The 25131-nt window shown below is 36.6% G+C and overlaps 3 protein-coding genes and 1 long non-coding RNA gene across 11 annotated transcripts in view; 1 reads left to right on the top strand and 3 right to left on the bottom strand.

The window, feature by feature from the left end:
* The window catches only part of LOC310733264 (serine/threonine-protein kinase WNK2), a 49679-nt gene extending 37898 nt beyond the window's left edge, over positions 1 to 11781 (bottom strand). For 4 of the 6 annotated variants that reach the window (XM_083554330.1, XM_083554331.1, XM_083554332.1 and 1 more), the window contains exon 1: positions 10191 to 11781. In XM_083554330.1, the coding sequence (XP_083410456.1) occupies positions 10191 to 10847 (657 nt within the window). In that variant the 5' untranslated portion in view covers positions 10848 to 11781. The remainder of the gene's footprint in view (positions 1 to 10190) is intronic. The other 2 variants (XM_083554328.1, XM_083554329.1) reach the window with 1 other exon arrangement.
* LOC310733429 overlaps positions 1 to 25131 on the top strand; it is a 43934-nt gene that overhangs the window by 12440 nt on the left and 6363 nt on the right. The window lies entirely within an intron of this gene.
* Positions 7382 to 25131, bottom strand: part of LOC310733297 (protein bicaudal D homolog 2-like) — a 128373-nt gene continuing 110623 nt past the window's right edge. Inside the window, exon 9 of the transcript XR_014535692.1 lies at positions 7382 to 7392. The gene's annotated coding sequence lies outside the window, so the exon portion shown is untranslated. The remainder of the gene's footprint in view (positions 7393 to 25131) is intronic.
* On the bottom strand, positions 15993 to 24125 carry susd3 (sushi domain containing 3). Of its 3 annotated transcripts, XM_083554624.1 has the most exons (6): positions 23899 to 24118; positions 21792 to 21980; positions 21163 to 21301; positions 19093 to 19224; positions 16651 to 16670; positions 15993 to 16616 (listed from the first exon to the last, which is right to left on the bottom strand). In XM_083554624.1, the coding sequence occupies exons 1-6, from the start codon at positions 23948 to 23950 to the stop codon at positions 16576 to 16578; spliced, it is 573 nt and encodes a 190-aa protein (XP_083410750.1). In that variant the 5' UTR covers positions 23951 to 24118; the 3' UTR covers positions 15993 to 16575. The 3 variants fall into 3 exon arrangements, with proteins under 3 accessions (XP_083410750.1, XP_083410748.1, XP_083410749.1); XM_083554622.1 differs by having other exon boundaries at positions 15993 to 16670; positions 23899 to 24116; XM_083554623.1 differs by lacking the exons at positions 15993 to 16616; positions 16651 to 16670 and adding an exon at positions 18435 to 18971 and having other exon boundaries at positions 23899 to 24125.

The raw sequence follows: 25131 nt of genomic DNA, 5'->3' as shown, positions 1-25131 counted from the left end.
GGCTAGTTATGTTTTTGTTTCCCCAAATATGACAGCATCATTCCTATGGATTCATTCTTCAAAATACCAAGATTATCATGACTCAAACAGGCCATATATTCTTTACATATCTTCTGGTAAACCACAAAAGACTCCACCATTAAGGCCTTAAAGGGTTTGCTGCAGTGATGGCTGCATTTATGTATGAATGTCAAACTCTTGTAATCGTAGAGGTCTCTGTGGTTATACATCTAATGGATGATCAATGAAAATGAGACGCAGCTGGCCTGAGTGTCATATGGAATAATCAGAAAAAAAATCTTTGCAAAGTTACTATGGTTGTCCATGTGCTCAGTCCAAGTGTAAGGTTCTGCTCCAGCAGTGGTTGAAGCTCATAAATTATGCAATGCTGCAGAGAGCCTTTTGCATTTAGTTGCGCTGACCTGCCTAAGCTGTCCCCACATGCTCCATATGCACCCTGGCAACTCTTCTCCGCCTTGTGCTTCTCCTTCTTTCTCTCCACAGCTCAATCCAGCCATCCTCGCCCTCCCTACACTCTCCTCTTCTCACTCTCACCTCTCCCTGCACAAGCTTTTCAGTGGACTCATGGGGAAATCGCTACATTATTTAGTAGTTTCTAACAGGACAGAAAGATGGTAAACCCCACAAAGGAAAGACACACTCGCTCGAATGAAATGCTAGATTCCTGCAGCCTGCATTTCAATGGTACCTTTATTTCAAAAATAAAGGTATATTTAAAGAAAAAGGTTTATTTAAATAGAACTACTTGCCACTTTTCCCACGTCAGGAAAGAATATTATGCAGGCTGCCATTTATGCAAGTAATCGAAACCCTCGTCTTGAGCTTTTGTATGGATTAAACATTACAGGATTACTGCAGTGGTTTATGTTTATGATAATTTAATCTCTAATATCTTTATGATACCCCTATTGGACTCATGAGCAAAGCAGATAATAGATGCAAAACTCAGCATTGTTCAAATCTGGAACATGCAAGCCAAATTATTTTACTACATGTGCATAGTTGTATACAGAGAAATTCTTCTTTTATTTCTAATTAACAAACCTAAAACCAGTGGAACCTTTTTCTGATTATTAAACATCTTAAGTACCCAAAAATAGTCATCCTATAAGTGTAATAACAGCCTGTACACTGTCACACTGTTTACTTTTGCATGAGTGTTGCAATGTAAAGATTTTTCACATTTTGCCTATAAATACAAATCTGTTAAATGAATGGAAAGTGGAAAAGAAAAGTAATCGACACTGTATTCACCCTCGAGGCAAATCGGATTGTGTGCGGATGGATGAATGTTCAATGCTGGCTTTGCATTTTGCTCTTCAGCAACCTGAACTCAAATGAAGCAGTTTATATGACTATAAAGGCGTATTATTTAGACGTTAATAGACTAACTGTAGGCATATGCCCAACTCAAGTGACTCATGAAGCTCTTGACTTGTTTTATTGCAATCACAAATACTGAAATTATTCTTAGCCTTTTTTTATTACTATGATAAAATATTGGGTTTTACATTTAGACTACAGCTATTAAATACATTTAAGCACCATGACAACACATGACAAGAATAAGATTTGCTCTCGCTTTCCTCTCGCTAAAGGGTTTTTTACACCCCATATGGTCTATGTCACAGAAAATCTATATCGAGTTCCACTTGGTCACCCCTGAGCAAGAAGACTGTGTGCTGAAACTCGATTAGAACTGCCAGTGACTGTGCTAGGGACACGTGCACACTATCTGGTATATAAAAAAAATAAAAAATGTTTCATAGATGTATATTGTATATATATACACATATATATACACATATACACACACATATACATATACACACACATATACATATACACATATACACATATATATATATATATACACACACATATACACATTCCTAAAATAAGCATATTCAAATATCGATATTGATACATAAATATGATTTCCTTAATTCTTAATGCACATCAAAATACAAAATTAAATAAAAATATATATTTTTTATAAAAAACATGTGCAAAGACATCTTAAATGATTAAAGAAAATGGTACACTATACAGACATAAGTATTGATATAAATAAATCTTTAAGCCATAGGTGGTTCTTCCCCAAACTGTTACCCCAAAGATGGGGGCACACAATTTTATAGGATGACTTGGGATGTGGTAGCATTACATTTTGCCTTCATTTAATCTAGAAGACCGAAGCCTGTTCCAGCATGACTGTGTCTCTGTGGACAAAGCCAGCTTCCAGTCTAACAAAGGTTAGTCTGGAAGATCTCGAGTGGCCTGCTACAGAGCTCGGACCTAAACATTACAGAACTTGGATGAATGTGAAGACTGGCCATGCCTCTTCACCCTACATTAGTACCTGGCTTTACTAATCTCCACTAGCACACTCCAAAATCTAGTGGAACATCTTCCCAGAAGAGTGAAAAGGATGCTTAAAAAGCACACATGAAGCAGCCCCAGGACTATACAAGGTATCTATGAATTAGAATACAGACTAAAATTAACAGACAAATGAGAATAAGCTGATCGAGTGACCGGTGTCATTAATTCTATTATACCCATTGCATTAATCACATTTTCTTTCCTCTCTGTCCAATAGATGTACCCACCTAATTGAAACATTCATAAATATAGCAGATGGGACATAATTATCATTATTCCATATTCAGAAAGTAGACAAACAGAAAAATAGAAGAAGAAAAAAAAAAGCACCACTTTAAACATGCATACTGAGCTCTGGTTTAACTTCTTTCTAAGTTTTAAATCACTCACCGAGTTGAATGCAATGTCTGATGCAATGTAATGTGAAATTGGCATTTTAAAGAATTTGCTTTTGAGTGTGTGTGTGTGTGTGTGTGTGTTAGAATTTCATTTTTAAAAAGAAATAAGAGAGAAAAAATTACTTCAGAACAAAAAGCCAACACAAGTTGCCAAGCCTACGCTGGTATAATCTTCAATTTATGAAAACAACTTGTGCTCTATTAACATATGCATGACGGTCATAACCGCAAAATACAACACCACATGATTTCCCTCTTAAGTGGGCCGAGTGACATAAAACATATTGATGTTGCTGCAGTCCAGGATAGTTTTTGCCTGATTAGCCCAGGTGAAGCTGTGGAATAACAAATTTGTTTATTGTACATAGATAGAATAATAGAATACACTGGAAAGAGAGTCAAGGTTTTCAGATGACATTAAGGCTGTGGCAACTGTACATTTCAAAGCCCAGTTGAAGAAAACTGCCTGCTGGCCTCATGTGAGGTGCATGCACTATTTTCTACTAGGAAAGCTTAACATCGAATTTGAAACCCCAGAATCAATAGTACTAAACCAAACCCCTTCTACAGTGGAATCAAATGTTACAACTGAACTGTGACAGCATGCAGAAAACTCTCCACTAGCACATGATGCATTTCTATGCTTTGGCTCTTTACGGCTACATATATGAAGAGTGAGATTTTCTGCTGACTCGGACAAGGCAGAGATGAGACCTCTCCAAAATTCTCATTAAAAGCATGTATATATTTTTGTCAAACATGCTTTTCTGTTAGGTGAATCATTTGGTGTTGCATAAGCCCTGTTAAAAATAGTTATAAAAAACAATCAAATTTTTTTATTTTAATTAAATTTTATCCTTGTTTTAATACCGACACAGCAAAAAGAAATCTCAATTTTTGGTCTTAAATAACTTGTCACTAAAAAGCAATGCATGTACAAACAAGTAAAAATCCTATTAAATATTTAGCAGCACTTTACACTTTCCGTTTAAAAAAGAAAAAGTGAATAAAGACCTCATTATTCTAAATTAAACCAGCATGTTGTTAAAAAAAACAACCAAGTTCAAGTCAGTATCGAACAATCAAGGCCAAAGCCCACTCTACCCCAGCATCTCCACACAAGATCTGTTTATCAAATGACCAGTATCCACAGAATACCATGTGCTGCACAAAAGCTAAATTATAAAAAGAGAACAATGCTTATAATGGGCCACTCTTAAAATATAGAGCTTTCAAAAACCTTTATTTTATACTGGCAAATGATAGAAAAAGCAGGCTTGAAAAAAAAAAAATACCATGTGTTTAAAAATAGGACTATAGAGTGAAAACAACATAAGAGCACATCGAAGCAGAGATAATGTAATTGGTGTTTTGTAGAATGGATTAGAAGACATGGCTATTGAGTAAGCATGCTGTACACCCAATACAAAATGTAGCCCAGCCAACAAAAACTCTATGGACAAGAAACTGAATTACATCCAATTTATCAATTATAAACTCAGGCATAACACCACTCTAATCATGTTCTTAGGATCTGCTTCAAGATCCAAAAAAAACAGTTAGTAATAAAGCATATCCGAGCATGATTATCTTTTCTAGAGGGACTCAAGGCTACACATGTGGGGCAATAATTGGGAATAAATGTTGACTTGCTGAAATACAGTAAAAAGTCCTTCTGTATGTGAAGATCTTTGAAATATTACAATTGTTTATGTTCGATAAATTGTTTATGATTTGAGGTCTTGCAGTCAATGCATTGCTGTTCATGATTAACTTTTAAGTTACATTAAATCAAGAATGAGCTAGGGGCACAAATCAGCCAAAGTTAATGAGGGCTTATTTTAGAATTTTCCCTCCAATAACTGTTTTTAATTCAATAATTTGAACGTTTTCTCATCATGCTCATTGAAATCATGGACAGATTTTTGTAGAATACAGTAAAGTTGGTGTTTACTAGACACTACTCACATTCCACTTGTGCACTTTTTTGTTCTTTTCATTATTGAGGTGTTTATCTCGATATGAATTGGTAATTGTGTGCACAATTGTTGTTTCCTTAGCCAGCCAGACAGATATGAACTTCTTGTAAGTAGACAAATGCAACTATAAAACCATTGCTCTGATTTCAGCTCTGAATTCTTATTTTCCACACATGAAAATGGAAGCGTTAAATCTTAACACATAATTCAATTGCTGCTTTGAGATAAAGGAATTAGGTATTTGGTGGAGTGTATGAATGCTGAATGTGGGTGAAAGTGGAAAGCCATCTTGATACCGAGTCAATGCTGGAATTCACAGAGACACAAACAAATCGCTAAAGTCTAAACAAGGTAGGTCACGGGTAACAGCACTGTATATGGAATGTTTGCGTTCTTTTGTATTACAAAAGACTCATTTGCAGTTTTAAAATTGAATTAGGACATATAGAGCACTTGTGACATAAATTATTATTAGAAGATATAGAACAGGACCTCAGACTCAACTGAGTTTCTCACAGGCTAATACAATTGACTGATTTATTTATTACCAAAAATAAAAAATTTATTTTATCAAAAGGAACGGACATCTGGCAGAGAAATTGAAAGAGATCAGGAAAGAGACATTTGCACACAAATAAGCATAGCTGAAACGTAAGACTTAAAAGTATGTCTATATACACTTCCTCACCCAGTGTGATAAATGACACATCAGTGACTAAATCTGCCCAAATAACTGCCAGAGATCATTGATCCAAAACTGGCATTCAAAACAAATAGGGGAAAATAGCACATAAGGGTAAAAAGAAAAATGTAAATGTTAACTCAACGAATCAGCCTTTAGTCAACAGCAGAAACATTTGACAAGGCTGATGACTATAATAATCACTTGCTGACAAAAAGACATTGCTGTACTTGATAAAAATGGCTGTTTGATGGAGTTCCCAGCATTTCCACTCAAACTGAATCTCATTAAGAAACGATGGTGCTTCATCATTTGAATATTACATTATTTGCAAGATGGTCTGTGGTATAATTTAAAAATTAACAATAAATATTGAATCAGAATCAAACCATGTCAAGGGATATATCCAAGAATTGCAAATACATTTATTTTAACAAGAGTCATTTTATATATAGCTCTAAATAAACTTTGTCACAAATAATGAGTTGCATAACAACCACTTTTCTAAAGCAATTTGTTTTTTAATAAATTAGTGGTTCTTACATTTTGCATGAAATGCATCATACTGTGCACAAGGTAATTAGAATTCACCCTGGCTAGGATACCATTCCTTCACAGACCATCATGCACACGCGCGCACACACACAACACACACACACACACACACACACACACACACACACACACACTCACAACAAGGTGCAATTTACCATGAACAAGCAAACTAACTGCATGTTTATAGGAACGTCGGAGGAAATCAAAGAAGTATGTTTATGATTCTCTCACTTTCTCTCAATCTCTGTAGTGGAACTTCTTTCGGGGCCAATATAGGACCTAATGTCATTTGACAGATCTGATTTTTGATGTATGCATCAAAATATGTAAGCAAATAAACCAAGACACTGTGCTGATTGTAAATCTATATTACAAGATTGCCTGGATGACTCATCCATACTAAAAAAAAAATAATAATAAAAAAGTATAGATTTTTAGCTTATTTTAAACAAAAAAACTAAATAAAAAAAAAAAAAAAAAACACAACTCTACTCAAACCATAAGCTTGATAAGTATAAGTAAAAATATTGCACAAGTTGTTTCCCCTGTGCTAAAAAAACAAAAGTGAGGATTTAATCATTCTAAATACCTCAACATTGTGATAATCAAGATAAGGTGCTTGCGAAGCATTTGGGCATGGGCCAAAATGTTGTTTTCAATAAGACAAAAGGTGAACACCAGGCTCATGAATTCTGGCAGGGTATCAAACTGCAAAAAAAAAAAAAAAAAAAAAAACATACAGTGGAGGAAATAATTATTTGATCCCCTGCTGATTTTGTGAGTTTACCCCCTTGCAAAGAAATTAACAGTTTAGCATTTTATGGTAGGTATATTTTAACAGAGACAGAATATAAAACAAAATGCATTAAATTTCTTTTTATAAAAGGTTCTAAATTAATTTGTATTTAATCGAGTTAAAATTAGTATTTGATCCCCTTCCAACCAGCAAGAATCCTCACCCCCACAGACCCAAATTAGTCCTGTCCCTATAGGAAAGAACTCCTAATATCAACTCATTATGTGTATAAAAGACACCAGTCACAGAATCAACCTCTTCCATTCAAACCTCTCCACCACCATGGGCAAGACCAAATAGATATCAAAGGACATCAGGGACAAGATTGTAGACCTGCACAAGGCTGAAATGGGCTACAAGACCATGAGCAAGAAGCTTTGTGAGAAAGAAGGTTTAAATGGAAAAGTTTGATTCTGTGACTGGTGTCTTTAATACACATAATGAGTTGATATTAGGAGTTCTTTCTTAAAAGGACAGGACTAATTTGGGTCTGCGGAAGTCCGAATTTTATGGATTTCTTTTTATAGACTGACTCTCTCTGTTAAAATATATAAAACAATAGATAAAAATTCTAGACTGTTCATTTTTTTGTAAGAGGATCAAATCATTATTTCCCTCACTGTATATACTGATCAGCCAAATGTTTACCATGAACGACCTAATATTGTGCAGATATTGGTCCTTAGTAAATAAACTTTAAGAAGTGCAAGCAACTGTAATCTGTCCATGATTTCAATGAGCATGATAAGAAAACTTTGAAATCATTTTGTTCAAAACAAATAGGGGAGGAAAAAACTCTACAATAAGCCCTCATTACCTTTGGCTGATTTGTGCACCAGCTCTCAAAAGGTTTTATCCAGAGAAGAATCATTTCTTGTTTAATGCTCCTACTTTCCTTAATAACTTTACTAACTCTATAGATTAACAATGATTATAGTAATAATTGACAATGATTTTTATATATAGGTTCAAATATTATGACTAAAAATTACTTCAGAGATGTTTTCCATTTAATGAACCAAAACATATCACTAAAACATGGCCAACTTCACATTTCGTGTTTATACGCTATTACTGTAAAATAATAAACCCTTTTTCCTAAACCAGTACACCAAAGACAGTTCACAATTGACTGGACATTTGTCTCAAACGACTGCTGAATTGATTTCCTGCCAACTTCTCCTCTACCCCTTTTCTCCAGCAAAATACTGACTGCAGGTCAGGTAGGTGATACGATACAAATAGACATTTCTACAATACAGTATTTATTTATCAATTCACGATAAATACTGAAATTTATTTAAAAAGAGCACTAAACATCTGTAGACACCTCACTGTCTTATCATATGTGTTTTTTCCAGATAGTGTACACTCGATACTGTATACATTAACCTCCACGTTTCTAGACTTTTCACTAGACTGTGAAGTGTAGCTCTGAGAATTGTTACTACAAGATCATTAGTGAGGTCAGGTAGTGATGTGAGAAGGTCTGGGGTTCTGTCAGGATTCCATTTCATCACAAGGGAGTTTAGTAGGGTTGAGCTAAGGGCTCTGTGCATCTTCCTCTAGTTTAGAGATAACCGAACTAGGATCCATTAGTCAAAGTTAGCCTGGGGTGACCTTTTACTTGGCCCACCATGCCATATAGGGGGCAGATGCCAATGACTTAGATCTGCATTTCTAATTAAAACGTAACATTTGTCTCATTTTCTAAGCTAAATAAAGTAAATTACAATGAAATGTAACGAATATAAGTGAATTTGACTTAGCACAATTTAGAAAAAATTTATGACTCATAAAAATCATTAGTGTTACAAGAATATGGCTGCATAGCTTATCGCATGAATAACTGTATTAGGCATTGAACTTAATGAAAATAAATGGGATTGTGTTCATTGTACTATAACTGTTACTGAACTAGAAAACTGTTAAGCAGATCACAGAGTAGTGTTTTCCTATCTATTAACCTCTAAATATTCTGAAAAGATCAATATGAAAAACCATGTCATCATTCATTTTAATATAATATACAGTGCATTCAGAATGTATTCAGACCCCCTTTACGTTTTTCAATATTGTTATGCTGAGGCTTGATACTACAATCGTTCAAAATGATTTCTCATTCAGTACCCCATAATGACAAAGTGAAAATAGAATTCTAGAAAATTAAACAAATAGATAAAATAATCACATGTATATAAAGTATTCAGACCCTTCACAACACTCAAACAATGGCTCAGGTGCCTCACAGTTCTCTTGATGATTCCGGAGATGATTGGAAAAGTTTATTGATTTGACATGATCTGGAAAGGCACACAGCTCTCAATAAGAAGCCTCACAGCTGACCATGCACATCAGAGCAAAAACCAAGTCATGAAGTCATACTTTGGGCACCTCTGCTATAGTTCTTCCACCTCAACCTTGACAAACCATATCTTGATGAACCGCTCTTTGTGTACAGGGGGCCTGTGGAACTGGGACACTTTTTGAGCCTGTTAGTACCACTAAAAGAACTGTAAATCTACTGCTTATACTTTATACAAGTGAAAAAAAAACCTGCATAATCACACCAAGACCACATATGTAGAAATATCTCATGGTGCTGCAACTTGAGAACTCAAACGACATATTACAATGTCAGATCAACAGTTTTCACTGCTCATGACTGCTTCCAGATTATATTCCATATCCTGCACCTCCACTTTTGGGACTCATAGCTAAAAAATTATCTACCCTGACACTGCTCATGACTACTGCCATATTATATTCCTTAAAATATGGCTTAATTCATCGTCATAATAAACAGATGTTCCGAATAGTTTGCATTTCTTTAAGGATTTTGGACCATCCCAACTACTTCTGGGTTTAGAACCACTGCCATGCATTAAATGATAAAATCATCTTGAATAAAAGCTCTTTTTTGTGGGGTTTTTATTGTGCATGTTACTGCTGTCTCTCTTTCTGTACCCAGGCCTCTCTCAGCATTTTAGTGCCAGTAAAACAACACAGCTTGAGAGTATTTTTTTGTCCAGACTATGGACTGCTAATGAGCAGTTGGCTGAGCCCCAGAACACTTCATACTGTAGCTGTGATGAAGTCTTGTGCTGACAGCTCATTCTTTTCATTGCTTTATAAAATTCTGCATTACAAATACACCAGTTGTGTCAGTTCATTCTAAATCATTGCACATTTCCCCCCCCACTGTATTTGTATTATTTTATTGCAACAGGTAGATCATGACCAGGGCACGCATATTTAGTTATGGAGCAGAAGTAGGTCGGGTGATGTAATGTATCTTCTGAGATGATATTTCAGTCTCTAAACGGTTGCACACGTTTTTATTGTGCTGCAATCAGATCCACACCTTTACGTACCTGGAGTTCGCACCACGCCACTTCCACCCAGGTCTCCGTGTCCAAGCCCTTGTAGACGGTTTTGAAAGAGCCTCTTCCAAGCTCGATATCGAATTTGAGGAAGCGGCCGCTGGGAGACGTGGCTACGGCTTTCATCTCGGCCTCCTCTTCGTTCTCCTCGCTCGCGGTCTTCACGGCGCTTTTCCTGCAGTCCTGTGCCTCTGCGTTCACTTGGGGACCGGCCCTGTCCTTCTCCTCGTCGGCACTCGTGCTTTCCGTGGCACTGTCCTTTTGTCCGGCCTGACTCTCGGTACTCGAGCCTTCTTGTAAACTGGACCAAGCGCGCCTGGTCCGGTCCACGATCGTTCGCAGGCAAACGGTGGAAGTGTCGCTACGGACGTCGTATTCCGGAGCCTCGTGCGGCTGCTCGTCGTCCGCAAACCACAAACTTCTGCGGATGAAGCGGTGGCCGCCGGAGCGCCGGCAACTCGACAGCGGCGGATAAGCGCTCGGGTCGCTGGCACCACGCACCGCGCCCGAGCCGTCCATCTTATTCACGTTGCCCTCGCTGACAGAGCCATACATACTCCCGTTGAGCTCGCACTGCCAATTGGGAACCGATGGACACTTGGACATCGATGGACCGTCAGCGGATTTGAGTCCGCTGCCGGGCTCCATTGTTTATAAAACACACACACACACACACACACAGTCTTCTCTAACAATGTTCGCCTGATCGTTTCCAGCTCACGTGGACCGGCGTCGTTTGCACCACGGGGGCGCGGCGGCCGAGTTCATGCAGCGCACGCACTCTGGCGCAGTTCAACATGGGCCAATTTCGCACCATCCACCAAATAATAAAACGAAAAGCAACCAAGATCTGTTTCGAACAACTTTCGAATCGATCCGTTAATCGAGATGATAAGCACAAAAACGGCGTGCGGGGTCTACTCGCGTGGTCGGCGCTGTGAACGTTTCGCACGCGCTGCCTGCGCAAAAAGAAACGAGCGATAACTGACGTACATTTGGCGCAATTACAGCTGAGTGTGGAAGGTTTAATTTAGGCTGCGTATATGCACGAGCGCAACCTGCCCCTAATGTCCGGTCAGCAAACACCAGCAAACACCCAAGCTGCCCCCCTCAAAGCTGGGGCGAAAGGAACACAGAAGATGACGCCCAGGATCTGTAGCATTTTCAGTTTGCTGACTCCAATAAAACAGCGTCTTTGGACATCCGTGGCAATAAAAGCAGCTCGTCTGTGAATAATAACCATCAATCAAATGCCTCTATCCGTCTGATCTCCGCATCTCCCATGAAGACCATGTCGACAGAACCCAAGACCACCATTCGCCTCGATTTTTCCTCCTGGCGTCCTTAATAAAGAAATGCTTTTCGTGGTTTTTAAGAGATGACGAGATCAGATGTTTTCCAGAGCTACAGCTATACATCTAATGTGGGGTTTTCATTCAGTGCGCATGCAATAAAATACTATTAAATGTTCGCAGTGCTCCGGGATCCCACAAATGTTCTTACGCAACCCCTTTTTTTTTTTTATTTCGAGCCAGGGGGTTTCGTAGTCTCCATCTTCTCCACGCCCATAACAACGTTGTGACGAATGAATCCAATAGGAAAGCAGGCTACACTGGAGACTCGGTGACAGCAGAGGTGAGGTGGAGATGAGGAAGAATTAACCTGTGAATGACTATAAATGTGCGCAAAAAAATGAACATCTGCACAGGGTGCGGTTGGATGCGGGATTTGGAAATGGTAGCCTCTATTTCTTTATTTTGACCTTTTTGTGTACAAAAATATCTGGGGTTTTCTATGCACCCTATTCGTTAGATGTATGTCCCAGATATGAGAATAGAATACCTATAAAAATAATTTTTTATTATAATTGAAAGGTTTGCACTGATTTTTTTTTTTTTATATTTATAATATATTATAGGATCATTCAAAATAATCCTGTTCACACATATGCCATGCTGCTTCATCATCTGTCTTCTATTAATATATCTGGCATAAGCTTTCTTTCAATTTTTCTGGCAGACTTTATCGTGTTCTGTATCTATTTTACAAAGACTCCCCCCAGAGTTTAGGGTCTTGCCCCTCTTTTTTTTTTTTCCAGAATATATATATATATATATATATATATATATATATATATATATATATATATATATATATATATATACACACACACACACACACACACACACACACACACACACACACACACACACACACACACACACATTTTGCCTCTTGGTCATGCAGTTTAGTGCCATGGTCTCTACTGTCATGTAGATGATATGCATATGTGGGGCAGAATTTGGTGCACTGTATCTCTGCCCCTACAGCAATACATTGCATTTAACTGTGCTCAGAAAAGTGTCTTTAATTTAAGCTGTAGTGTCTAACATAGGGTTGGCACAGCCAATCTTCCTCAAATTCAAGCTTGTTTCAATTTGATATATATATAACAGTTAGATGACGAGGAGAGGTGTTATTTTATTAAAATCATTGTGGGATGAAGTTGGGGTGTCATTATGATGGATAATATTCCTCCTGTAATGTCTAGTTTTGTCTTATGTACCATGTTTGGTCTATTGCCAGAGTGATAAATCAACTACGACTACAGGATGTAAGTGTGTGAGCAGAAGTGTAGGGGCACAAGAGTGCAGACAAAAAGGAGAGCAAGACCTTGGCATGCCTTAAATGTAAACTATAGTATTCTGTATTTTATATGGGGTTGACACAAGCCATTGTAGCTGACGGAAAAAGAGAATGTGTCAAACAGTTAGTGAATATGTTGACCCTCATATGCCATCATATACAAAAAGTAATAATCTACCTCAACCTCGTTTAGATTGTTTTAATATAGTACGGTGCTATATTAATTAAGCTAATACTGTATTAGACCATATTATATATAATTATCATTTTTCATGAAAAAAACCTAGTGATTCCAGCAGTCAGAGAACTATGTTAATAATATTACTTTTTTTTTGTTGTTGAGATTACACATTTTTGCATTGTACATACCACTGCACATGTTGTTTACATAAACAAGTGTGTTTTACCAGCAGCTTTGCATCACACTTGGTCTTAGGCCACAACATAAAAGTGGTGATGAAGGGGATTGAACATGTGACCTCATGCCTTATACATACAAACCCACTGAACTATATTCTTTACACCTTACAACATAGCCATCGTTTCTAAATCGAGCCCCAAATGAGCATTGCCTTCTGGTTTTGGTTAACCCCCTGTAGTGGATGAGTGAAAATGAAAAAACTAAATAGTTTGCCTTTTCCCTAACAGATGATTACCTCAGTGCCACATAGGCAACGGAAACAATAGAACATGTTGCCAGAAGGCATGACTGGGGATTAAATTTGTGCTCTTCAATTTAAGAGACCAGCACCTTGTCACTTGGCCACCAGGACAAAATAAAAGTGCTCTGATGACAACCAAAGAAGACAAAGTGCTAAATAAGATGAGACAGTATACATAAAATTACTGAACCAGTGAGGCCTTTATAAGCCAAAGCTAGCAATGAAAATAACTGGTGTGATTCAATCAGTCCAAGAGCAAGTTACAAATTAGTTATTGTCAAAGCATCTTTATAACTGGGCACTACACACTTCTTGCTTTTCTTCACATTCACCATTTGTACACAAAATTTTCACTTGGCCATCATGCCACAAACGAATCCTAAATTTCCTAAAATTCGGTTGATTATCATAAAAACAGACAAACAAGGTCATCTCAGCCTGACCTTTTGGTTCATAAAGCGTCGGACAAAACACCAAACAACACACACGGAGATGCAAGGGCTTTGATTCTAGACCGCATACATGCAAAAAGTATGTTTTCCCATTGAGCATGTGTAAACAATTTTATAAGTCAAATAAGTCATCAAGCAACAGCAAAAAGCTGTTTGTTCTTTTTACCAAGACCCACACAACTTGGCCATCATGCCTTAACTGAGGACCAAAATATTTAGGCTTTTTCCAAAAGGACAAAAACTCAGTGCCACATTGAGAGAGCGTGAGTCCATGAGGCATGGACGATGAACAACGGTTTTGAGGCTTACACTTTGCTACGTAGACAACATGCCACAACAAAAGGGCTTTCCTGACACACAACAGAACAACACAAAGCACAAAATATGATGAGGGAGTAGCACAGTATACAGATACACAGTATACTCTACTTTTATTGTGTATGTGCCATAGCATTCAGCGTTTACGAACACAGATTTGGTCTGGTATAAGCGTTGTGAGTTCAAAGTCAAGGTCTACAGTATAAAAGAGATTACACCCCAGTGAGAGATGCTCAGACACTATTATGAGCCAGTTCCAGAGTTCACCTACCACTGTTGTTTGCGACTGAGAGAAGATTAGGTTAATTGTAGTTTGGCTTCTGGTTTGTGGACAAGAGTTTCTGAGTCTGTGCGTTGTATATAAATATACGTTTGAGACATATATGTGCAGCATTCTCAGAAGTGAAGTAAAAAATTGGTCTTCGTTGTATATTTTTACATTTTTATACTGTGCCAAATGTTGCCAAATGGTAAAAGTTCTGAACTGTAAGCAGGCCAAAATAGCACTCAGACTCTTCCACTATGAAGCCATGCTTGTGTAATAGATGGAGTAAGCAGATTGGCATTGTCTTGCTTGAATATGCAAGGCCTTCACTAAAAAATAGATGTTATATGGATGGAAGCAGATGCTGCTCTTAAACCTGTATATACCTTTCAGTGTTGACGGTGTCTTTCCAGATATGCAAGCTGCCAATTCCAAAGGAACTATAGCACCCCCAATACCATCCGAGATGTAAGCTTTTGAACTAAGTGCTGTTAACAAGTCATATGGTCTATCTCCTCTTTAGTCTGGAGGATGTGGGGTCCATGGTTTCCAAAAAGTATTTAAAACTTTGATTGGTCAGTACACAGAAACGTATTTTACATTGCCTCAGTCCATTTTAAATGAGCTTTTACCCAGAGAACATGGTGGCATTTTTGGACCATGTTTACAATGTCGTCTTCTTTGCATGGTATAGCTATAACCCGCATTTGTGTATGACGGGTGAACTGTGTTTGCAGACAGTGATTTTTTTGCGCCCATACAGCGATTTCCATTACAGAATCATACTTGTTTTAATGCATGATGCCTGAGGGCCCAAAGATTACATGCATCCAATATTGATTTTTGCCCTTGTCCCACATGCACAGGGATTTCTCAGTCTTTCAGAATCTTCAGAATGATATTATGTACTGTAGATGATGAGATATTTCAAGTCGTTGAAATAACATTTCTTTAACTTAAAATAAGGAGAATTTCCTCAGTTTAAAGTTTTTTGATATGTGTTTTGATATGTTTTCTATGTTTTACTATGAATAAAATATGGGTTATTGAGTTTTGCAAATCATTTCACTCTTTTTTTTTACATTTTACACAATTGTCCCAACTTTTTTAAAGTTGTGTGTGTACCTAAAAATTTGGCCCATAGTATCACAAATGAGGGCCCTCCCCTCACATGCCACAATTTTTGAAGCACATCACTGTGTGTCTTTGTATGTGCATGCAGATTTGCATACCTACTGTGGTTTATGCCACTTTTAGACAATTTGATTGTTGCCAAAACGTCTTTTGCAATGCCACTTGAAGTATCCAGAGTGGCAGTATGATGTATGCCATTCACTTATATCAAACCTCACCTACTACTCAAACTTGCTGCTCTCAAAATGTTCTAGAGTTTTCTCTCTTAACTAATATGAAAAAAAAAATACACAAAAAAAAAAAAAAAAAAAAAACGATGTTAAGATTTCATTTTGCTTCTCGATACAATTTATACAATATATTAGAAGAAAATGAAAAAAATCAGCCATTTTGGCAAGTGTTAAAGTGTGAGCATGATTAACAAGCTATTTGATTTTTCCAACAGGTGATATAAAGCCTAAATTACAGAACACCAAAAAGTCAATTTTCATACTTCAATTATGTGATACATTTGTTTTAAATGTCATGTTTGCTATAAAATGTTAAGTAGTCCTATTTTTCACATTCTTTGAAGAAAAAAGAGTCTTAGAGACCACCAGCCCCATACCAGTACCTTTTCAGTTAGACACCTTTGAAATCAACTTGAATGCTGACACCATGCTGGGCCTTCTTGTCTGACATTGATGCCCAACCACACTATTGCTCTTATGGGTTAATGGGCACAATTTGCAAAATTATGTATATTAATTGTTCATTATTAAATGCTAAAGAACTATTAAAATTCAGTTACAGCCCAGATTTGATACGCAGGTAAGGATTTCCCTTTTTAAAGTGTCTCCTCCAGTCTGTCCAATATCAGCAGGAATCTGTGTGCCTGTTGCTGTTGCAATGGTTTGGTTTCATGGTGATTGTGGTGTGGGGAGTGGGGCATTTGCCCCAGGGCTGGCTGTGATTGGTGGATGGTTGGGAATCAGAAGAGTTTTTCTGATGACACCTATAAAACAGAGAGAAACAACTTAACACTTGATACACTTAGCAGCTGGTTTGACTATTTTAGCAATTGTTAGCAAATTTATTGTTGTTTCTTTCTAGGATTTGTGTGTGTTTCTAAGTGGATATTACGTGCATGTAGATCACATATCTGCACACAGCTCACTACACATTAAAAGCAAAATTCCAAATGCTAGCAACAGAGTGAGTTTAAAAACAGGCAAAAAGAAAACGACTTATTATAGAATATAGATAATTCCAGAAGTAATTGAACCTGTTTTAAAATAAATAAACTCTACCATCAGCACTGTTTATGTACCTAAATGCATCAAACTGGCAGTTATCAACCCCCTAATGAAGAAACCTCTATATAGTCCTCTATATAGTCCAATATCAAACCTCCCCTTTATCTGCAAGATTTTACAAAAAAGGTTGTAGCACAGCAGTTATGCTCACATCTCCTTGGGAACAACATTTTTGAAATGTATCAGTCAGGATATAGACCTCATTATAGCACAGAGACAGCTCTAGTTGAAGTGGTAAGTGACCTGTTATTGGCCTCTAATCAGGGTTGTGTCTCTTTACTTGTTTTACTCGACCTTAGTGCAGCTTTTGACACCATTGATCATAATATCCTGCTTGCTAGACTAGAGAACATTGTTGGTATAAAGGGAACAGCTCTCTCCTAGCTTAGGTCTTATTTGACTGATCGCTTTCAGTTTGTTGATGTACATGGTGAGTTCTCCACACTCGCTGAGGTAAAGTTTGGTGTTCCGCAAGGATCTGTCTCAGGCCCACTGCTTTTCTCTTTCTATATGCTGCCACTGGGCGAAATTATACTTAAACATGGTAATTCCATCCATTGCTTTGCTGATGATACACAGCTGTATATTTCAGCAAAGCCAAATGAGAGAGATCAGCTTAAAAATGTTGAGGAGTGTCTAAAGAACATTAGACAGTGGATGTTTAATAACTTCCTTCTGCTCAACTTTTATAAGCTGGAAGTACTTTTACTAGGACCACATGCAGCTAGAAGTACACCTTCCAGTTACGTAGCATCTCTGGATGGTGTTTCTGTCTCAGTGTGTACAGCAGTCAAAGACCTTGGTGTAATTATTGATTGCTTATAATATTACCAGGATTGTCTTCTTTCACCTTAGAAATATTGTTAAAATTAGAAATATGATGTTACAGGATGCAGAAAAACTAGTTCATGCTTTTGTTACATCTAGATTAGACTACTGTAATGCCTTACTGTCTGGGTGTTCGAGTAATTGTATAAACAAGCTTCAGTTAGTTCAGAATGCATCAGCAAGTGTCCTTACCAGATCTAGAAAATATGACCACATAAGCCTTGTTTTGATCAGTCTACACTGGCTCCCAATTAAATCTCGCATTGATTATAAAATACTACTACTGACATATAAAGCACTTATTGGTCTTGTGTTGCAGTATCCGAGTGAAATTCTGTACCAATATGATCCTCCACGCCTACTTAGATCAAAAAGTGGAGGCTATTTCTTGGTACCTCAAATAATGAAGACTACAGCAGGGGGCAGATCTTTTTCTTATAAAGCCCCACAGTTATAACAGCCTTCCAACCAGTGTTTGGGACTCTCAGTGTTCAAGTTGAAGCTGAAAACAAATTTTAGTCCAGTATTTTATCAGTAGATTTTTTTTTTTTTAGGTAAGAGAGCAGATCTAAAGAGATCATGGCTATAGATCTGATGATCTGCTGTGGTGTGGTGGGTCGTTTCTCTTATCCAGAGATCCCTCATGTCGGTGTTACCTTCCGGCTCTCTCTTTTAGTTATGCTGCCATAGCGAGTCTTGCTGGAGAGTGCACAGTGACACATAATAATCCATATCTTTCTCTTCCTGTCACAACCCCCCCCCCTCCTCTCTCTCTCTCTCTCTCTCTTGGTCGCGTTAAACATGCTCCTGAGGTTCCAGTGATCACTGTTCCTGCCCCTTTCCCCTCCTAGGATCTGCCCACTTCATCCTGGCCTGCCTCTGGATAGTGTTTTCTTCGATTAGAGGCCACTCTGTGCAGCTGGGAATAGATTCTCATCAACGCCCTAGGGATCCATGAAATTACAGAGTAAGAACAGGAGCTTTGAGGATGATTTAAACTGTAGTTAATGTCAACAGTCTTCTACACAGACTCAGGACCACAGTTTGCTTCTGATCACATTACTGCACCCCTCAACAGTCTGGTTCCTCTCAAGGTTCCTTCCTTATGCCATCTCTGAGAGTTTTTCCTTGCCACAGTCGCCACCGGCTCGCTCATCAGGGACAATCTTACTCTTATAAAGAACATATTCATTTTTTTATCACCACATTATCTGTGTAAAGCTGCTTTGAGACAATGTTCATTGTTAAAAGCGCTATACAAATAAAAATTAATTAAATTGAGTTAAATAGTACCTTGAATGTTGCTCCTGGTTACTGTTGTTGTTATTGTTGTTTATTAATCTGCCATTATGATTATAGAAATGATCTCTTTGTTCCTCTTCATTTAACTGCTTCCAAAGTCTGGCATTTTCCCTTTCCAATGCCCTATAAGCAAGCACCACAGTTAAAATTTTGTGTAATGTAAAATAAAAGTTAAATCATATAAAAATCTGACAAATTCCTTGACAAATTCCTGAAAAAAAACAATGTTCACCCCCTACACATTTCATACCTTTTTGAGCTATGGGGTAGAGTAGCTAAAAGGAAAACAAAAACGAACACAAAAAAAAAATCCAGAGGCCTAAATCATTCAAAACCACATGGCAAAACATGTTATGCTCTGATAAAATTAGGCATAATTCAAAACTAGCTTCAAATATCTAATTTGGTTTCAAGCAACTGAAGAGGGGGAAAAATATTACCTTCCAATGTAATGTTTAAAAAAAATAACATAACTCTATGGCAAAAAATACTTCAGATGATGATCAACATTTTGTAATGACCCAGTCTGAGCCCAGCTGTAATATTTTCAGAAAACACGTGGAATGGTTTGGAGAGCGCTTACAATTAGATAGATCTGCAGCATTTATGCAAGGAAGAGTGGAGTAAAATCAAGCTAATATAGATTATGATGATATGATGATGATGAGTCTCACACAAAAAGCCTGGGTACAGTATTACAAGCAAAAATTACAAAGTATTAGTTAAAGTAAAGTATTAGTTTTGTGGTGAGAACAGTTATACAATATGTGTAATGGGAAGTGGTACCTCAGTGGTAATGGTGGTGTAACTTCAAATCCCAGCATCACTAAGCTGGCACTGTTAAGCCCTTGAGCAAGCCCCTAACACTTAACTGCTGTATGCAATTGAATAAATGCTCTGGATAAGAGCATCTGGCAATAATCTGGAATTTTATTTTGTATCTCCCACCCAAATCTTTCTATTTGTTTTAAACTTGAATTTTGTTGGTTGCAATATCAATACATTTTATTGAACCTTGCATTTATGGAATAGTAATAACATCTGGCTAGTATCAACCTAGGAAACACCAGGAAAACCATAACAACCAGCTATCAACACCATAGAAATCATCGAGTAAGTCTAATCTTAAAAATCATAATAATGGACCAACCCATTCCAGCTAAATTGAAAACACAAAGGTACTTGCACATAATTAAAACATTCAAAGTCTATGGATGTTTATGCAACTGATCCTCACCCTTGTGTTGTAGGAATGTAGAAAGGATTAAAACTATTTCTTACTGTGGAAGTCTTGGCAGCAGGTACAAGAAATGTATGGTGAAGACTTTTACTGCTTAAAGAGGTTAAACTAGATTAGGGTTCAGATCATTTTCTCAGTCAGGTCTGTGAATTAATTAATTAAAAACTTTGTGGAGCTCTTGATATTAGTCTGGACAGAATGAGTGTATTATATTGACCTGGTTTTGAATAATGTCTCAAACAGAATGTCATAAACAGGCAGATAAAAAACATTAGTACTGTAATTGACAAAGTCCACTATTTTATAGATGCCAAACATTCAACAATGATGCAGAATACACAGGTGGTAATAAAAGGTAAAACCTTTGAAATCTTTTGGCTAAACAATGGCAAAGAATGTTTGCTAGACGTTTTATTTTCCCCATATTCAGGCACAGTCATACTATGTACTATGACTTTATACTGATACAGTATAAAGAGTTTTCATAAATTCAAATTTTAGCTCAATTAAAGGTTTGGAGGTTTTGTACGTCATCAACATGTCAGTTAGGTTTTATCAAATGTAGCATTTTTGCATGTATGTTAACCAAAAAGGTCTCCATGGTGCACCTCAGAAAGACCTACGAAATGTCCCCTGCTTAAACCGGTTAGTATATACAAGGATAAACAACATGTACAATGTGAACAATTGATATAATTGACAAACATGAAAATAAGAGAATTATGTGTATTTTGGAAATTATTTAAATATATACAAATTAGGACTGTCCCATGGCTGGTTTCATGTCTTCACTCTTGTCATCGTCTGTTCTCTAATCTCACCTGTCCAATTGTCTCGCTTCCTCTTTCTTCACACAGTTCAGCAAACACAAAGTAATGAAGTATACACTCATTATTATGATGATGCCTGTGCTGATAATTGACAGCAATACAGCCAGATGGAAGTCCTGGTGTTCAATTTCTAATAGGAGATTAAATAGTTAAGAGAACATATAAGTAAGAGAAAGGAATAGGATAAAGCATATGATAAAAGCCAATAAAAAAATAATATACAATTGAACTAAAAATGCATTGAAATTAATATATATTCTCTATAATCCTTGTAAAAAAAAAAAAAAACTAATTTTTTTTTTTTTACATAATTATAAAATGCTGTTAATTCAAATATTTCTTGTAAACTTTTATAAAACACCACTTGATTAGCTTAGTTTTGACTGCTTTTGTTTTTAACAAGTCAATTTGGAAAGGATTATCTTACCTAGTAATCAGCAGTAAGCTCTTTTGGTAAGTTATCCTACCCACCCTACTTAGAATCACAGGGTATGCAACTTAAAGGTAGATTATTACCATTATAACTAACACGCTTCCTAATTATCACAGGTATGCTAATAACTGTAGTGTCATGAAAAAGGTAAATTAGCGAATTGTGTCATGGCTTGTGTGAGTCTTACTTTTACACTCGGGGATGCCCCCCGTCCAATGGGTGCCATTACTATCCTGCTCACATTTAATCAGGCCACCACTGCTGGCACGATGCAACAAAGGGCACCACAAGGTCATCACTGTCCCCACATTGGTCCCATTTCCAGCCGCTAGTGTAAGTGTCCCAATAGATGGAGGCTTCATGGGATTGCAATAACCTAGAAAGTGATGCACAGAAGAAAGCAAATAAAACTTAATGAACAGTGCTGTAGAGTTTCCTAAAAAAATTTATTGCCATATTGATATATCCATTGGTGGCCATAAAGAGATGGATGTCATCATCCAGAATACTCAGATAGACTGTGGTATTTTAAGAGTACTTGGTTTCTAATATGAAGCCCACAGTAAACACTGCCCACACTTTTACACCATCATGCCCTGAATTGTTGAGGTAAGGCAAAGTCTTGGGTTCATGCACATAATCCACAATTCTGACCCCACTATCTGTATTTTAAAAGTGAAATCATTCATAGCAGATTGAATTACATTTTATACTTTTTAATTGTCCAGTTCCAGTGGTCATATGTCCACAGTAGTCCCAGATTTTAGTTTTTGCCTGACAGGAATGTAACCCAATGTTGTCCTGAAGTAGTCCATCTCTTTCAAGATTTAACATCCTGTGCTTTCTAAGTTATTTTTCTGTGTGCCAAAGTTGTAGAGTTGAGTTAGCTTAGCCTTATTGTCAGCTGAGATCACTCTAGCCATTTGGCTCTGCTCTACAATTTTTCACTCAGCCATGTAGTTGGCATTTGGTGTATATTTTTTGTACGGGGAAAAAAAAAGTAGAATTGCATAAAAAAAAGCTAAATGGTTTGATGTGGCTAATGCTCATGTATATTAATCCTTCAGGTTAACAATAAGCAATTTTGCCTTGTGCCAAAAAAAGCAGTTACACACTTTTTTTTCAAACCCTAAGGGGCCTCATGTCTTATCAGAGTCTGTGCAGAATTTCTGCTACTTGGTTAATCATGCCTGCGTTATATCATACACAGTAAACCTTTTTCCCCATAAAGCTTATTTATAATGAACAGACATACTAGTAAAAATTCAATGTCAAATCATTGGTTGAAAACAATGTCATATAATTCATTTAATCTTTGTAAAAATTTTGAAAACTGAAAGCTGAACTTTATCCTTTATCCCAACAATTAGCATGCAGCTGATCAACAGTTTCCTGGTCATGGACATTTTTTTTTGAAAACTTCTCCAAATATAGTGGCTCATTTCTTAACTTTGTTCACTGGTCAAAACCAATGATCTAATATTTGTCTTCGTTTTCTTCTATAAAAAAACACAGCAAAACTGTGCTTGTTTTTCCCCCACTGTAAAAAAGAAATAAGAAACTAACTGATTCCATTGTTACTTCCTGTTGTTCAGTTTGGCATTTCATACAGCTTCTGGACTCTTTGGAGTAAGTCTCAAAAAGTGAACAAACTACTTTGGCTGAATCTAAATACACATAAGTGGAGGGTAGAAATCTCTTTTGCTGGATGATTGTCAAAACCCATATGCAGTATTTATTTATTTAATGTAAACATGAAATTAACAGTTACATACTGTATAGTAATCCTGTTATTAGACTTTAAAAAAAATAAATAAATGATGATACATTTTACTTATTGTTGGCAAAATATATTCTATTGTCCAAAACCGTTAAGGTTGCACAGTAACAATTAGAAAATCCAATCAATATAAGCTCTTTTTAAAAAATTTTATTTACATTACTAATGCTAAATATAGATACAAAAAAAATAAAAAAATAATACAATTAAAATCTGGTTTCATTTTTTTTTTCAAAACTCAGTTCTGGGTATTATGTTTTTAATTCGACTTACTTTGAATACTATACACTAAAAGTGCTATACATAAATATACACATTATATTTAAATACAGTTGATCCTATGTAACAGTACTGCTTTTATACCATACAATATTTTCCAAATGATTACGAAGCTGTATTATAATCTGTATTCAACATAAAACAGAATATATACACATACATATACTGTATATACATATACATGTATATGTGTGTGTGTGTGTGTGTGTGTGTGTGTGTGTGTATCTGGGGTTACCTGGTTGGTATTCAGTCTGGTTTTTGTTTTCCGGTGTTACGTTGGACTCCATTAATTCCCTGACCTCCACGAGAACAGCAGACCGACACTTACAGAAACACGACGACTTTTTGTCTTGAAGCTAGAGAAGAGCTTTTAAGGCCTATGCACGGCTTGAGTCACCTACTAGTCTGATGGCACACGGCTGTACAGAAAAGTTCCTTTCCGTTTTCAGATAAGCAGAAGTATACGCCTAACAAGGATGTCATCTTGTTTCAGCAAGACAGGAAGTGTCTCTTTCATTCTCTACTACCCTACATTTGTGGTTTTTACAGCTTGCGACAAAGAATGAAAGTAATAAACTTAAAATGAGTAAGTGAATTAGACAGTTGCTATCAAATATATCCTACTAGTTTATTTCATGATAGAGAGAACATTATATATATATATATATATATATATATATATAGAGAGAGAGAGAGAGAGAGAGAGAGAGAGAGAGAGAGAGAGAGAGAGAGAGAGAGAGAGAGAGAGAGAGAGAGAGAGATGCAAACAGACAGAGGAAAAAGAAGAAACAGATGCATATAATTTTCTATTGTTCATCAATGAAAAGGGCCCACAGCTCACCAGGTGTTATTTGGTTGGTACACTGCTCCTTATACAGCAACGTCAGTAGGGGATGTGACATTTCCATGTCGTGCCATAAATTTATTATCAGTGTACTGACTGCAGCAGCACTGTCAGGATTTTTAACTGCTTGTTTAAGAACAGCCTGCTACCCAAAAATATCTAGCTAACATTAGTGCTTTTTTTTGTAAGCCAGAATCTTAAAAAAAAAAAAAGATACAGTGTACAGGGGTAATAAAGTATATACAATGTTTGAACACCCTGATACTGTCTTTCCTGTGCCGTGTCATATTTCCATTCTGCAAATAAATGTAATGCACAGAAGATTAACTAAGAAAAAGCAAAAACAGCATAATAGACAGAATCACTCCAGACACCTCTAGAGGCTGTTCTATTCTATGTACCATTATACTGTTCAAAATTTTATTATTTTTTTATTATTTTTATTTATTATTTTATTATTATTATTATTATTAATATTATTATTATTATTATTATTAATGTTGTTGTTTACAGTTTTAAAAAGGTCCTTGGCTATTAATCAGAGTAATGTGGAATGCACAAAATATTTTTGCTCTGTGAGCAGGAAACATGAGGATACACATGTTCTATTCTAGAGTTCATTAA

Source organism: Silurus aristotelis (genome assembly GCF_946808225.1).
Source record: "Silurus aristotelis genome assembly, chromosome: 11".
In the NCBI taxonomy this organism is placed as follows: domain Eukaryota; kingdom Metazoa; phylum Chordata; class Actinopteri; order Siluriformes; family Siluridae; genus Silurus; species Silurus aristotelis.
Note: the sequence above shows the minus strand (reverse complement) of the source record. Positions and strands in the feature narration are given on the sequence as shown.